The sequence below is a fragment of the Macrobrachium rosenbergii genome, chromosome 2, assembly GCF_040412425.1.
Source record: "Macrobrachium rosenbergii isolate ZJJX-2024 chromosome 2, ASM4041242v1, whole genome shotgun sequence".
NCBI lineage: Eukaryota > Metazoa > Arthropoda > Malacostraca > Decapoda > Palaemonidae > Macrobrachium > Macrobrachium rosenbergii.
This window is the reverse complement of record NC_089742.1, coordinates 90810597-90827354: the sequence shown is the minus strand read 5'-3', so window position 1 is coordinate 90827354 and position 16758 is coordinate 90810597. Positions and strand designations below refer to the sequence as shown.

The following is a 16758-nucleotide window of genomic DNA, read 5'->3' as shown; positions in this document are numbered from 1 at the left end:
ACACAGCATTCTTGGTCATGGGTTGAGAAGGATTTTTAACTTAGCACCATAGGTTACAAGCAGGTCTCTGGATTTTCTCAGTCCTATGCAGATAAAAGTATACCTTAGTTTAACCAGACCACTGAGCTGATTAACAGCTCTCCTAGGGCTGGCCTGAAGGATTAGACTTATTTTACGTGGCTAAGAACCAATTGGTTGCCTAGTAACAGGACCTACAGCTTATTGTGGAATCTGAACCACATTATAGCGAGAAATGAATTTCTATCACCAGAAATAAATTCCTCTAATTCTTCATTGGCTGGGCCAGAGACTCTAATTCGGGCCTGGCAGAGTGCTAGCCGACAACTCTACGACTTGTCGAACGAGGATATGTAGATAGTACCTTGATGCTTTCACAGGGCAAAGAGCTCTCGCTTCCTCTTCTAGGCCCAAGATCTCCATTAAGTTCTTAATGGTAAAAGAATGAGGCCAGGGCTTGAACATGGTTTCGTTCTTGGCCAAGAAACCAAGGGTAAAGGAATAGACAGCATCCTTTTGAGAGAACCCAATCCTTTTTATCAAATGCATGAAGCTCACTAACCTGCTTGCAGTTGCTAAAGCCACAAGAAAAAGGGTCTTTCTAGTAAGGTCCCCTAACGTTGTTCAATGAAGGGGCTTGAAAGGGGGACCAGAGAGCCATTTCAGGACTGCATCCAAGTTCCAAGAGAGTGACTCTACCTTCTTCTGCTTGGACGTATCAAAAGATTTAATGAGGTCGGACAGATCCTGGTTAGAAGATAGATCCAAACCCCTACGGCAGAAAAACATTGTGGTACATATGAAACTTGTTTAAAACTTCCCTTACCATATTGAATGATGGGAATGCATGTAGGTCTTTGTTTGACCAGTCCTGTAGCATGGTGTCTGTTGCCCATGCCAGAGGGTCTGGAGCTGGTGAACAGAACAATGGAAGTCAATGATTCCTGAAGGTTGCAAAGAGATCCAGGGACAGTTTCCTCCACGGTTTCCACAGATCTGAGCAAACTAGAGGATCCAGAGTCCATTCTGCAGGAAGGACCTGTCTGCGACAGCTCAGTTCATCTGCTAACACGTTCATTTTGCCTTGAATGAACCTCATCACAAGCCTGGTTTGGTTCTGGCCTGCCCAAAGAAGATGGGCCCCTGCTGCCTTGCATATGGAGAAAGGGTGAGTCCCCCCTTGCTTCTTGATATAAGACAGGGCCGTGGCATTGTGCGAATGGACCATCACTATCTTGTTGAAAACCTCTGTTGCGAAGAATTGTAGTCCCAGATGAATCGCTGTCAATTCCTTGACGTTGATGTGCCACTTTATTTGTTCCAGGGACCATGTCCCGGTAACTTTCTTGCTTCCCAGTAGAGCTCCCCAACCTAGCTCTGAGTAGAAGTCTAGGTCAGGGCTCAGCGGAAGGAGAGACTTTCCTTCCAAAAATCTGTTTATGGACTTCCATTGTTGCAGATCCTTCTTGATTTCTTGAGTGACGGGAAAAACAAATGTGTCCGGATGTGCTCTCCTGTCCCAGTTGGCTCTCAGGAAGAGCTGCAGTACTCTCATGTGGTCTTCCCAGAGTGCAAACTGCTCTTTGGAGGCCAGAGTTCCTAGAAGACTCATCCATTTGTTGACTGAGCATTATTAGAGAGAGAGAAATTCGTTCACTGTCTGTAGGCAGGATTCTACTCTCTTGGGGGATGGAAAAACCCAAAAACTCCAAGTTTATTGTCATCCCCAAATAAAGTATCTCCTGTGTTGGTCAGCTGAGGCTTCTGGAAGTTGATTATGAGTGCTAACTCTTGGGCTGAGAAGGATCTTCCGAAGGTCCTCCATGCACTTTTCTTCGAAGGGGATCAAAGGAGCCAGTCATCCAAATAGAGAGATATATTGATGCCCATAAGATGAAGCCACTTTGCAAGGGGACGAGAACCCGGGCAAAGACTTGAGGAGCTGTAGAGATGCTGAATTACAGGGCTCGAAACTGATAGACTCTGTCTTGGAAAATGAACCTGAGGTATTTCCTGTAGTTCGGATAGATGGGGACGTGGAAGTATGCATCCTGCATGTTGATGAGTTGATGATGGTCATCCAATCACCCTGGTGAATGGATGACAGGACAGTTTGGTTCGTTTCCATCTTGAATTTCGTCTTCTGGACAAAGAAATTCGGGGTGCTGACATCAAGGACAGGTTTCAAACCTCCCGATGACTTGGGGACTACAAAAAGACAATTGTAGAATCCTTCTGTTCTGATGTCCTCGACCACCTCTACTGCTCTCTTCCTGAGGAGGGATGACCTCTTCTGAGAGGACCGAATACCTCTCCAAGCCTACTGAGTTGGCAGACAATACAATGGGAATGCTAACTAAGGGTTGCTTCTCCCTGAACGGGATGGAGTAGACCTCCTTCAGGACTTTCACTATCCACTGTTCTGCCCCTTTTGTGCTCCATCTCTCCCAAAAATGGAGGAGTCTGGCTCCTACTGGAGCATGGAGGACAGAAACTTCACTTCTGCATAGAAGGTTTGGAATATGACTTCTTAAAAGGACGTGTCGAGAAATGGATGTTTGTCCAAGGTCTAGGCTGGGCCTTTTCTCTGGTGCTACAAAAGGGCTGAGGCTGGAGAGGAGCGGCCAACCTATAGCCAAAGGTGGCTTACTCCTTTGGACATCTAGTAGACTGGGCCAAGAGGTCCTTGGTAGACTTCTTTTGGAGGTCCAAAACAATCTTGTTCATGGTGGATTGTGGAAAAAGATGTTGGTGGTCTGGAGGTGAGAAGAGAAGAGCTGACTTCTGTGAAGAAGTGATGTCCTTGGTGGTGAACGAGCACCAAAGCTCCCTCTTCTTAAGGATCCCCATAGGGAAGACAAAGGCTGACTCCTGAGATCCATCTCTAATTCCCATGTCTGTGCTAGAAAGGACACTAAGCCAGTCTGCAGCACAATCTTCAGGTAAGGAAGGGCAGTCTTGAATCTTTCATGCAAGAGGCCCCACTGACCAGTCTAAAAACTCAAGACCTCAAAAACCTCAAACACGTTCTTGAGAAGGTGATCCAACTCCGATGAGTAAGACATCACCTTTGCAGATGAAAAGGCAGACCTCCATGAAGAATCAATAAGCCCAGAGAAGCCCCTTTGGGAGGAGGCAGTGACTCCCAAAGAGGGAGCTTCTCCTGTGGTATGTGATAAATACCTCCTTCGAGACAATCGGGAGAGAGGAAACTAAAAGAAGCCTTTCCTTGCTCTCTCTTCTATGAAAGCCAACCCTCAATCTCATTCAAGGCCTTCTTCACAGAGGATCCAAGGCTGCGGGCATGGGAGCTGAAGGTTTCTGACCCGAAGGAACCAGGCGCTAGGGAGCTGGCGCCGCAAGGACTGAAGTTGGCGCCGGGTGCTTGAAAGAGAAAGCTAGACATCCAGACACTGCTGGGCGCTCGTGAGCGGTAGGTGGGTACTCAAAAGATGAATGATGCTTGGATGAGAATGGGCGCTTATGAGTGGAATAGTGCTTGGGAGCCAAGTGCTGTCTCTCAACTGCTGGGCGTTCCAGAGAAAATTGTTCTGGGCTGCCCCAGAAACTGCAGGAAGGCTGAGGGGTGCGAGAAGGTTCTCTGAACCTTTTGTAGGGTACCGGAGAAGAGCGGTCCGCATCCACTATAGGCCTTTTCAATGGCTGAGACTCATCAGCAAAACATCAGTGGCACCTCTTTCGGGACTGGACATCTCCAAACTAGAGGACAAATGATGCACTTCCTTATAGACACCTTTCCAGTGGCTGTCTGTAGCAACCTGGGACACAACAACAGGTTCTACTGAGGGGGGCGACTATCCATGGGCAGACTCCACCAACCTCCCTTGGGCTTCCAGTATGACTCCTCCTAGGTTTAGGGGAGTATGACAGAGACCTTTGCCTAAGAGCATTGGCAGGATGAGCAGCCACTTCCTCCACTAACACTTCACTGGCACTTTTATCACTCATTTTGTCCATTAGGACCTTGATGGAGCTCCTAACTGTTCCATTGTGTCACTATCAGACCGAGTTTCTGATCAACCCTTGATTTGAGACTGGCAATGAGGTCAGGGTCGGAAGCTTGGGAGCCAGGCAAAGGAGTAGGTGGTACAGTTGGAGGACTGGGAATTGGAGACACAATAGGTACAGGAGTAGATATAACAGGAATAATAACATTATTAGAAGACTTAGTAGTAGAGTCCTGGCTAGCTAAAGTCTTGTTATCGGCTCTAGAAGCCGCCTTCCTCTTCTTGTCTCTTTCCATTAGCTAAATGTGACTTTAAAACTTTCCAGTTTTTGTCATCCCAGTCTCTACACTCATTATAGCTCAAATCTACAGAACACACCTGCCCCTTATAGTCTGAACAAAGGGTATGTGAGTCATAAGATGCCTTGGTTAGTCTTGTATTACAGCCTTTGCTGCAATAATGAACACTAGCAGTACTTGAGTCTGACATACTATTGTGTAAAAACATGTCGGCTATCCAAAAAGTCATAATCAGTGAAAAACAAGTCTCCAATCTTGAAAAAAGCCTGTCTCAAAAAGAAAACCTAACATTTGCCAATCATGCCGAAGGCTACCAAAAGTAAAAACATTTCACCAATTGGCAAAAAACATCAACTGGAAAAGTGATAGAATTCCAAAATAAGCTGACTTCTTACAACTGATCCTCATTTGTAAGCCAGCAGAAACAAATTGAAGCTCTTTGCTGAGTTGTACCTCTTTTTCCCCAGAAGTGGGCGAGGCTAGTCACCTACACAAAACAAAAGAAGCGCTACCGCGAATTTCAAAATTTAAGCTGTCATCCGAGTTGAAACTATAGCCATGTACAGTAATACTTCGATCTTACACGATTTGAGTTGCGCGAATTCACACACACACGAACTTTTCACTGGAACCTAACTAATGGGCATACGCGATTTTTTCACAGACACACGTAATTCTCGAGAAACCTTGCAGAAGTGGGTGTTTAATTTTTGAAGTAATTTACAAGTTTTCATGCTTTTATGTGTAAAATCTGTATGAAAAATGCATTTCATTCTTTTATGTGTAAAATCTGTATAAAAAATGCATTTCATGCTTCTATGTGTAAAATCTGTATGAAAAATGCATTTCATGTTTTAATGAGCAAAATCTCTATGAAAAATGCATTTCATGCTTTCATGTGTAAAATCTCTATGAAAAATGCATTTCATGCTTTCATGTGTAAAATCTGTATCGAAAATGTATTATTTTTATTTTTGTACATGCATAAATATGATGCAAAGGTAATTTCAGCACATTCCCCTTAGTGTACTTTTACAAGATGTGATACCCATTTGCAAAGTTACTGCACTTTTCAAAGATGGTACCCTGCAGAAAATGCTTGTTTAATGTTTGAAGTACATTTATAAGTTTTCATGCTTTTAACTGTAAAATCGATATGGAAAATTTATATTTATATTTCTGTACATAAATATCATACAGGTATTATGTCCATTTGCAAAGTCTTTGTCACAAGGACTTTACATGACCTTGAGATGAGGTTGTTCAGTCGCGCTCATTTGATAAAATGAATTCGTTAATGTAATATCAGAGATGTAACTAAGAGCTGTATAAGTGTCATTCTTTGAAAATTACTCTGTTCACCTCGGAGAAAAGTGCTGGTGCAATTTGTATGTGCATGTAATTACAGCACGTTCAGTGGGTGTACTTTTACAAGATGTGATACCCTTAGTTACTGCATTTTTCAAAGATGATACCCCTGTAGAAAGTGTGTTTAATTTTTAAGTTTTCGTGTTTTTAGGTGTAAAATCAGAATGGAAAATTTGTATTTATATATTTGCGCATAAATACGATAAAAAAGCAGTACAGTACTTTATTACAGTCTCTCTCTCTCTCTCTCTCTCTCTCTCTCTCTCTCTCTCTCTCTCTCTCTCTCTCTCTCTCTCTCTCTCTCTTTCGTAGTTAGCGCTCAAACATACTTTTACAACTTATTTCTCTGTACGTCATTACCTGTACAGTATATAATTTTAAATTGATTGAATTTTACCTCTACTGTACTACCTTCTACGAACATTATTTACATGTTTTCGATATTTTATGGAATTGTACTTTTGTTGACTGACACATGACGTTTTGCCTAGTGACGCAAAGAAAACGGCTTTTACTCTAAGTGACAAAGAAAACAGCATCCCATGAATTAGGGGTAACATTAGTATACGTACGCACCTACTGTAAATGCGCTATTATTAAACTGTGCAGTACTCAGTTTTTATGTCAGCCATTTACTGTATTCCTTTTTTAAGGGTAAGCTAAATTTTAAATAAAATTACACTAACTTTAGTTCATTTAAAAGTTAGCTTAATACTTTGGGAGCATGATTAGGGTCATATTTAGTACTTAAACTCTGGAAATAAACATTTATTAGCATTTTTAAAGACCATGCCAAACTTACGCGAAAATTCACCTTGCACGAGGGGCTCCGGAACCTAACCTCGCATAATTTCGACGTATGACTGTAATTACTTGGTAAGTTACTTATATAAAATTACCTTGCCTAAATGTATGATACTGAAAGGCCAGATGCAGGAGAAACCAGTGACAGTTTTCTTGCTTGAGAGGTCAAAAGATGGTGAGTTACATGACAGAGCTTCTGCTCTCATGGCTGATTTGTTGGTAGATTTACTCCCTCCATCTCTCTGGAAAGGGATGTGGGCAGTAGAGCATGACTATCTTGGATTTCATGATATGCTGCCATATGAGCTGGTCGTCCCATCCCACATGAGAATGCCCCACATAAAAAACCAAAATTTGATTTTCAAGCAAGCTATGCTTGGGCACAGGGCTCTGTCGGCCATGGCATCACATATGCTAGGCTGTACAGATGGTTACAAGAATCATCCTTCCCTTGTTAACATAAATGTCCTCAAAGATAACAATGCTGGATGGTAGAACAACACTAGTTATGCGCACCTAGGCATTACCTTCCACTGGAGGAGTGAGGCACCATGAAAGACAAAGGTTTCCATCTTGTAGGAACAAATTGCAAATTTAGGACAATTTGCATTTTTCCTAGTGATATGAACCAGGTGTCTTTTTTATAACCAAACATTAAAGTGACCCTGCATTTGTTCCTGTGCTAAAAGAAACAGTACTGTAATACAGTTATTCATATGAGTGGGGTATTCAAGTTCTGTACCTTGTTACCAAACTTTTAAGGACCAGACAAATGTCTTTGAAGGTGTGCACATAAATGACTTCAGGTTTGTATATCTATGAAAAATGCATGTTATGTTTTATGTGATTTTGATTGAAGGGATAATAAATGTCCTTTTATCTCAAGAGCAAAAGATGAATATGTAAAGTCACCACATCGGCGCCAGCATAGTGTTTCGGCGGCGCCATTAATTAAGTCTCCGCTGAGCATGTTTTCTTTGGTGACTTCCCATTTTCTTCAAACTCAATTAGTCACGCCTAAAACGTGCCAGGTCACGCATTTTTAATCATTTTTACTTTATGCGTATTTATACAAATGTCACACATTGTGTATCACATGTTTCTTCATTCACAGGCATCAAGACTTTATCCATATTGTAGTTCTGTATGTTTTGTATTGTAATTTGTACTCGTTCACTGCATATTATTGTTTATTGTTTCGACCTCAGGTCACAGTCAATTCCATTGTCTCTCGCGGGCGGCGTCAGTCGGCCGCTATATAAACTGCCTGGATCTGTAATAAAGTAGCAGTAACTTTTACCTGCTCGTTTCTTTGACACCTTACAGTGGTGACCCCGGAGTATCCCGGAGCCATTAGCGGACTGACACGGCGACTTAGTCTTGGCTCCAGGATTTCTCCAAAACGTTCTTAGCGGCTTAAACACGGCGCTGTAACCAGCGTTGAGCGTGCTGACTCGTCGGCGTACCCCACCAGCGTCACTAGCGGAACCACACGGCGCACGAAAGTGCGTACTGACGCGAGTACCCCACTCCAGTAAGGGGTCAAAGGAGCGAGCATGGACGCGGATATCCCCTCCTTCATGCAGTTAAACGCGGACCCAGCGGACTCGGAGGTTTACCTACCTCCCATCACACCCGCGCCTGCCCCTGCATCGAGGCCCTCCCGCAACTCCACACCAGCACCCGAACACACGACGGCCGGGCAACACAATCGCGGGCCGCCCTCACCGTAAAACTGCCGCCGTTCACGCTGGGGGAACCCATCGATGTGGCTGCGCAGGGTGGAGAGCCACTTCAGAATCGCGGACCTGACGGACGAAATCCTACAGGCCGACACAGTGCTCAACGCCCTTCCGGAGGACGTGTACAGAAAACTCATCTCACGAGTACCAAAACACACACCCTCACATACAACACCACAAATAAGTTCCTCCTCGAAGCTTGCTCCCAGCCCATCGCCGAGCGGGCCGCCCGTGCTATCGACCTTGCCATAAACCCACGCCACGACCTCAATTCAAGAGACGCTTGGAGCATGGTCGTAGATCTCCTGTCACTACCAGACTTGGGTGGCACAAAGAAACGGAGAGATAAGCCGCACGGGAAATCTACCTTCGCCAACTCCTCCCGGAGGTATGCAACCAGATCGCTCACCCCTACACCATGCCTATTGAGGACCTCATAGAGACGGCGCAACATCTCACAGACTCCGTCAAGGCTTCATAGCGGCTAAAACCGGCCACACAGCCGGTCAGCTCCGTCCAGCCTGAAGAGGACGTAGAGCAGCCCGTCAACGCCATCGCCAACAGACGTCCCACCGAACCACAGCAGATGGAGGTCCCTGGGCTTCTGTCGCTACCACAAGTGGTTTGGAAAGGACGCCCGAAACTGCCTGCCGCCCTGCTCGTTCGCCCGTTCAAAAACGGGGCGGCGGCCAGCAGGACAGGCCGCCATGGCAGCCAAGAACCCAGGGCCTCAAAAACAGTAGGTTTTACGTCCGCAACACCGTCTCCGGCAGGATGATGCTGGTCGACACAGGGCCTTTAAATCGGTCTTCCCAGCATCCAGAGAGGACCGCAACCAGACACCAGACCCGCCGCTTTCCTGACAGCCGCCAACGGAACCCCATCCTCTCCTCGGCACCAGGCTCCTGTCGATCTCCATCCTTGGCCAGAGTTACTCCTGGGACTTAATCGTCGTGGACTTAGGAACCCCACTCCTGGGGCCGATTTTCTGGCGCACTTCGGCCTGCTAGTCGACGTGAGGCGCAAGCGCCTCCTCGATACCGACTCTGCCGGTCTCTCCCGTTAACAGCGGGACCCAGACCCACCATCAGCGCCGTCGCCCCACCAGTATGCACACCTACTGTCGGAGTTCCTGAGGTATTTAAGCCCGAGCCGCCAAGTCCCGGGGCCCCAGCCAAGCACGGCATATACCACCATATAGCGACTAAAGGGCCCCGACACATGCGAGTTCCGCAGGCTTCCCCCTCAGCGCCTTCAGGAGGCGAAAAAAAGCATTCGCGGAGATGGAGCGGATGGGCATCTGCAGGAAAGCCTCCAGTCCATGGGCCTCCCCCTCCACATGGTGCAGAAACCGGACGGCTCCTGGAGACCCTGCGGCGACTACAGGCGGCTCAACATTGCAACAGAGCCCGACCACTACCCGCTACCCAACATGCAGGACCTCACGGCCTCCTTTCACGGGGCCAAAATATTCACTAAATTGGACCTTCTTAAATCTTATTTCCAGGTACCTGTTGCGCCAGAGACATACCAAAGACAGCCATCATCACGCCCTTCCGGGTCCTATGTGTTCGCCTTCTCCACCTTCGGGCTGAGGAACGCCGGGGCCACCTTCCAGCGGCTCATGGACAGCATCCTGGGGGACCTAAAGTTCTGCGTCTGCTACGTCGACGACATTCTCATATTTTCCAGGTCTCACAGCGAACACCAGAGACACATCAGGGCAGTCCTCCAGCGCCTCCAAGAGAACGGCCTCGTCGTCCGTTTTGACAAGTGTACCTTCGGCGTCCAGAAAGCAGAATTCCTGGGTCACGAGGTGTCTCCGACAGGCGTCCGCCCTCTTACGTCGAAAAGTAGCAGCCGTAGCCAGGTTCCCGACACCCACCTCCATCAAGGCCGTCCAGGAGTTCCTTGGGATGGTAAACTTCTACAGGCGGTTCATCCCGGGATCGCACACATCACAGCCCCTGACGGAAGTCCTAAAGGCCAACCAAAGTCCCTGTCTTGGGGACCCAGCCAGCAGCAGGCCTTTTCCCTGACGAAGGCCGCCCTCGCCAAGGCAACCGCCTTGGCACACCAGGATCCCAAAGCCCCCTCCAGCTGACGACAGACGCCAGTAACGTCGCCTGCAGTGCTGTTCTGGAGCAAATCATCAACGGCGCCCCAGCCCATCGCCTTCTTCAGCAAGAAGTTCAATCCCAGAGACCCGCTACAGCACCTTCGACAGGGAACTCTGCGCGATGTACCGCGCAGTTCGGCACTTCAAGTTCCTCCTGGAGGGGACGCCCTTCACAATCTTCACAGACCATCAGCCACTGGTTCACGCCTTCACGAAGCAGGGGGACGATGGTCTTCCAGACAGCAGCGCCACCTCTCAGCCATAGCCGAATTTACCTGTTCCGTCAGGTACCTCCCCGGCAAGAAAAATCCTGTAGCAGACGCCCTCTCCAGAGTCGAGTTGAACGCAGTGCAGCTTGGTGTAGATTACCAGGACCTTGCCAGAGAACAGGCCGCTGACCCAGAAACCCCAGCATACCGCACCGCCATCACATCCCTCAAGTGGCGGACGTGACCCTCGCCCCCGAAGGCCCCAGCCTGCTCTGCGACATCAGCACAGGTCAGCCCGCCCTTTGGTTCCAGCCTCACGCCGCCACCAGGTATTCGACATAATTCCACGGCCTCTCACACCCCTCCGACAGGACCACGGCCAAACTGCTTTCAAAAAGTTCGTCTGGCACGGGTGCAAAAGGACGCCACGTCCTGGGCAAAACAGTGCCTGCAGTGCCAGACCAGTAAGGTGGGTCGTCACACGCAGTTGGGGGTAGGCGAGTTCCCACAGCCAGGGCGCCGCCGGCCACATCCACATCGACGTCGTCGGGCCCCTTCCCCATCAGGCGGATCCAGATACCTCCTGGCGGTGGTAGACCGTTCGACGAGGTGGCCCAAAGCCACACCCATGCAAGAAGCCACCGCCAGCGCGTGCGCCGAGGCCCTGCTCTCCAGTTGGGTTAGCCGCTTCAGCGTCCCGGACCACATCACAACGACAGGGGCCCCGCCTTCCTCTCGAGTTGTGGTCTGCCCTGGCTCAACTGCTGGGAACCACGCACCACACCACCACAGCGTACAAACCCAGCGGCCAACGGCCTGGTCGAACGGTTCCATAGGTCCCAAAGTCATCCCTCATGGCCTGCTGCACCGCCGAGGACTGGAAACATCAGCTGCCGTGGGTCCTCCTCGGGTTGAGAACCGCCCCAGAGCCGACAGCACCCCATCTGCAGCTGAACAAACCTATGGGGAACCCCTCGTGGTGCCGGGAGAGCTCGTGACGGATGAACGCCACTCCCCATCACTGCAGAGGCTCCGCGACATGGCCGGCAAGTTCGCCCCTTGCAGGCGCTCATACATCGACAAAGCAACCACCTTCATGCCGCCACAGCTGTCATCCGCCACCCACGTCTTCGTCAGAGTCGACGCCATCCGTCCACCACTAACCAAGCCCTACAGGGGACCCTTCCGCGTGCTGGAACGAAACAGCAAGGCATTCCAGCTGGCACTCCCTGGCAAGGACGACTGGGTTTCAATAGACCGGTTAAAGCCCGCCTTTCTGTCGGAGAGTCCCGACAGCGACGCAGCACCCCTTCCGCCCAACCGCACTCCAGCACGCCCTCACCCCGCAGGCGCCGCCGCCCAGGAAGGGACCGCCCAACCAGCAGCCTCACAGGCGGGAGACCCCTCCGTTATCTTCAAGGAGCAGCGGCACCCTTCAGCGTCCGAGCAGATACAGGGATTAGTCAGACGCGTCCCTCATCTTGGGGGGGGAGTATTTGTAAAGTCACCACATCGGCGCCAGCATAGTGTTTCGGCAGCGCCATTAATTAAGTCTCCGCTGAGCATGTTTTCTTTGGTGACTTCCCATTTTCTTCAAACTCAATTAGTCACGCCTAAAACGTGCCAGGTCACGCATTTTTAATCATTTTTACTTTATGCGTATTTATACAAATGTCACACATTGTGTATCACATGTTTCTTCATTCACAGGCATCAAGACTGTATCCATATTGTAGTTCTGTATGTTTTTATTGTAATTTGTACTCGTTCACTGCATATTATTGTTTATTGTTTCGACCTCAGGTCACAGTCAATTCCATTGTCTCTCGCGGGCCGGCGTCAGTCGGCCGCTATATAAACTGCCTGGATCTGTAATAAAGTAGCAGTAACTTTTACCTGCTCGTTTCTTTGACACCTTACAAATACACTGTAATACATTACAGCTCTGTATATGGTATATGTTAACTCGTATTTCAGTTCCCATTAAGATGGATATTTTATCTTGTATAGAGGCTCAAATGCAGATACTGTACTGAACCAATACATGTTTGTAAAAGTTGTCTTTTTTTTTTTCAGGAAAAATGAATCCCTATCAATATCAAGCACCACCCACAGGCATCGAATTAGTGCCCCGACCTTTGAAAATGAAGCTTACTGTGAGAGCTGTTGGAGCAAATTCTTCATCACATGGAAGGCAACGAACAATTGGACAGTTACTGGGTGTTGTTTTTGGAATATGTCTTGGTTATATTCTTACATCTACAATTAGACACTTCATGTTGAATCCTCACATATGTTTTTCTAAGCACAATATTCCAGTATACGATAATATCAATGAGGCTTTTAGAGTAATAAAGCATGATAGAAGTAAAGATACTCATAATAGTGCAAAAAGTTTAGTTTTTGTTGGAGTTATGACTGCAAGTATGTACTTGAATACTCGTGCCAAAGCTGTATATGAAACCTGGGGAAGAGAACTGCCAGGAAAGATTGCATTCTTTACCTCAGAGGCATCTGTTTCAGCTGGTGATTTACCAGTTATCAGACTAAAAGGTGTTGATGATTCTTATCCTCCCCAGAAAAAATCATTCATGATGTTGAAATATATTGCTGAGCATTTTAGTGAACACTTTGAATATTTTATGCGTGCTGATGATGATGTTTATGTGAGGTCTGATAAGCTAGAAAATTTTCTTCGTTCAATTAATAGTTCAAAGCCTCATTTCATTGGACAAGCTGGAAAAGGTAACCAGGATGAATTTGGTCATCTTTCTTTGAAAGATGATGAAAATTTCTGTATGGGAGGACCTGGTGTAATTTTGAGTCGAAGTACATTGTTAAAAGTGGCTCCTCATGTTCGGGATTGCTTGAAAAATTTACGGTCTACTCATGAAGATGTGGAAGTTGGCCGGTGTGTAAGGAAATATGCAGAGGTTCCCTGTACTTGGTCCTATGAGGTAGGTCATATAATATTCATTGCTACTGATTGAGCAATTTATATAAGTAACTTACCCAATAATTACTTAGCTAAGAGTTTCTACTCAACGGCAGCTTAAATTTTGAAAATTAGCAGTAGCACTACTCTTCTGTTTATGTAGGTGACTAGCCCCACTCACTTTCGAGGCAAGAGATAGGAAACACTCAGCCAAGAGCTCAATTTGTTTTCTGCCGGCTCAAGACCTACACGGTGTTAAGTATCGCAGCTGAATTTGAGATTCTGGTTGTAATTCTTCCCCTTTCGGTGAAGTATTTTTGCTCGATAGCCTTCGGCATTGTTTATTTAGTTAACTTATTAACTTTCTCACTGATTTTGACTTTGACTCCTGATTGTGACAATGTCAGACTAGTTCTTCTAGTGTTAGGTGTTGTAGCAGAGGCTGCAATACTAGATTGACAAAACTGATTTATGATTCTCATACCTTGTGCACTGCGTGTATGGGACAGGTGTATTCAGTTGAATTGATATGTGAGGAGTGTAAGGGATGGGATGACAAGAAATGGAAGACTTTAGCAGCTCATCTTTCTAAGTTAGAGAGAGACAGGAAAAGAAAAGCGGCTAACAGAGCTGAAAGCAAAATATTAGCTAGCTAGGGTTCTGTTCAGGTATCTAGTATTATTAATGAACCTAGTCTCTTCTCCCACTAAAGTTACTTCTCCCCAGTTCCAACCCTCCGTCAATTCCTCCTACTCCGTCTCCTGGCTTGCGCTCTCCCGAACCTGACTGCTACGCCAGCCTGGAGCAAAGATTTGACCAGAAATTCGGTCTTCTTGCAACTTCATTTGCCCAAATTGGTGAATCCGTGCTTTCATTAATGGAGAAGTTTGGTGATAAAAGTGCTAGTGCAAGTGAAGTGATTGTGGAGGAGGTGGCTGCCCGTTCCACCGACTCTCCTAGGTGAAGGTCACTGCCATACTCCCCTAACCCAGGGAGGAGGCATACTGGGGGCCCAAAAGTTGTGGCCAAAGACATCCACTGGAAAGGTGTCTCAGGTGTCCATGATTTGTCTAGTTCTGGAAACTCTAAAGCCCTAGTTGGAGGCGCCAGTGGCGTTCCTCTGACGAGTCGCGCCCTCGGAAAAGGCGCTCTTCTTTCTGGGATCAGTCTCCTCCACTTCCCAGCAAAAGGCTTAGAGCGCCTTTATGGAGCACACAGCCTTCATGCAGCGCTTGGAACAGCCCTGAGCGTTTTTCACATTTGGTTGCTTCTAAGCATGCCCTGTCCTGGGAGCGCCCTCACTCTTTGCATTTTAGCTCTTGTGTTGGTAGCAAGCACCCGTCTAACACTGAGTGCCAGTTTGGCGCCGAGCGCCCCTTTGTGGATGAGTGACAGTTTGGTACTGAGCGCCCGTTTATGGATGAGCAACATTTTGGTACTGAGCGCCGTCTAGTAGTCCAGCATCCAGATGTATTGACAGGTCAAGTTACTTCAGAGCTTCCTTGTTTGGCTGAGCGCTTGGTCATAGCTGAGCTCTTGCTGGCAGCCAGACAGCGCCCATTGGCGCCGACTCATAGTAGGACAGCAGATATTCTGCTGTTGCCCAAGCACCCTTCTACAGCTAGTGTTTCTTTGGGCCAACAGACTTCAGTTCCTGTTGCTTCTGCTTTGGATATCAAGACTGTGTTTCCAGCGGCTAGTTCTTCTTTGGGCGCGAGATCATCGTCTCCCAAGGTTCTTGATCCTTCATTGGCTCCTCTTCAGAAACAGCTGGATAGCATTTTTGGGCTTCTGCAGAAAGCTTCGGATGAAGATGAAGAGGATTTTGACCAGGAGGAAGTTCCTTCTGCATAAGCAGCTTTGCTGAGGTATTTGCTTCAACAATTTCCTGAATTTTTGCCCCAGTGACTCCTGCTTCTCCAGCTTCCTTGTTCATGATGAGCGATCAGCCTGCCACTTCCAAGAAGCTGCCGAAGATTGTTCTTTCGTCTTCTTTGAAGAAGGCTATGTTAGAGGTTGACAGTTGGTTATCCGAGAAGAGGCGCCAAGGTAAGGTGTCTTTTAGCATTCAGCCCTCTTGCCTATCTTCACGGAGGTATCATTCCTATGCTACTGGAGAGGCTCCCTTGTTGGGAGTGGCTGCCTCCTCCCAGGGGGACTTCTCCAGGAGATCCGCCTTCTCTGCAGCGAAATTTATGTTTTCTTCCCTGGAGATTAACCACCTGCTCAAGAATCCTTTTTTTAAGATCCTGGAAGTCTTTAACTTCATGGACTGGTCCATTGGAGCTCTGCCAAAGAAGATCAGTGACTTTCACAATCTTCCAGAGGACATTGCTGCAGATTGGCGCAGTGTCGTGCTCAGACAAGGCTATTAGAAATAGTTCTCTAGAAGTAGCTTCGTTGTACGCTATGGGCATTTTGAAGAAAAGAGAGCTGTGGATTTCTTTTACTTCAAAAGGAGTTATGCCTTCTCATAAGTCTGCACTGCTTTTCTCGCCTCTTGATGGTGACCACCTGTTTCCCCAAGAGGCAGTAGAAGAGATCGTCTCCCACCTGCACAGGAAATCCACACAGGATCTCCTTGTACAGTCATCAAGGTGTTCCAGGGATTGGACTACACCTGCTTCTAAGTCTGCTTCTCCTCCTCAACCGCAGCCCTTTCATGGCTCCCGTTCTAGGTCTCAGATGAAACCTTGAGGTACAGTGCACTTTGCCTCAAGAGTAGTTAGAAGATTCTCCTCTAAGCCTGCGGCTAAGAAATGAGGATACAGTCCTTCATGTGCCCGTTGGGGCTAGACTTGACCTTTTTTGGGAAGGGTGGCAGGAGAAAGGGGCATAGCAGTGGGTGATTCAAGTTCTAAAGGAGTTATATTGCTTTCCCTTCGAAGAGAAGCCTCCTTTGACCAGCACTCCCATCGACTTAAAGGCCTACTCTGTAGGATCGGAGAAGTTGTTGGCCCTCTCAGAGGAAGTCTCTTCCCTCCTCAAGAAGGGAGCGATCGAGGTAGTGGAAGATGCCGGTTCCGAAGGTTTTTACAACCATTTATTTGTGGTCCCCAAGGCCACAGGAGAATGGAGGCCAGTCCTGGATGTGACTGCCCTGGACGTCTTTATCAAGAAGACGAAGTTTCACATGGAGACGACGAAATCCGTCCTCGCATCCCTTTGTCAAGGGGATTTGATGATATCTCTGGATATGAGAGATGTGTACTTCCATGTTCGAATACATCAACATTCGAAGAAGTACTTGAGGTTTGTCTTCGGGAACCAAGTATTTCAGTTTCAGGCCTTATGTT

The 16758-nt window shown here is 47.4% G+C and overlaps 1 protein-coding gene across 1 annotated transcript in view; it reads left to right on the top strand.

Annotated features, from left to right (window-relative positions):
- Chsy (Chondroitin sulfate synthase) overlaps window positions 1-16758 on the top strand; it is a 344497-nt gene that overhangs the window by 102432 nt on the left and 225307 nt on the right. Inside the window, 1 exon segment of the mRNA XM_067122136.1 lies at window positions 12604-13484. Within this exon segment, the coding sequence (XP_066978237.1) occupies window positions 12609-13484 (876 nt within the window). The 5' untranslated portion in view covers window positions 12604-12608.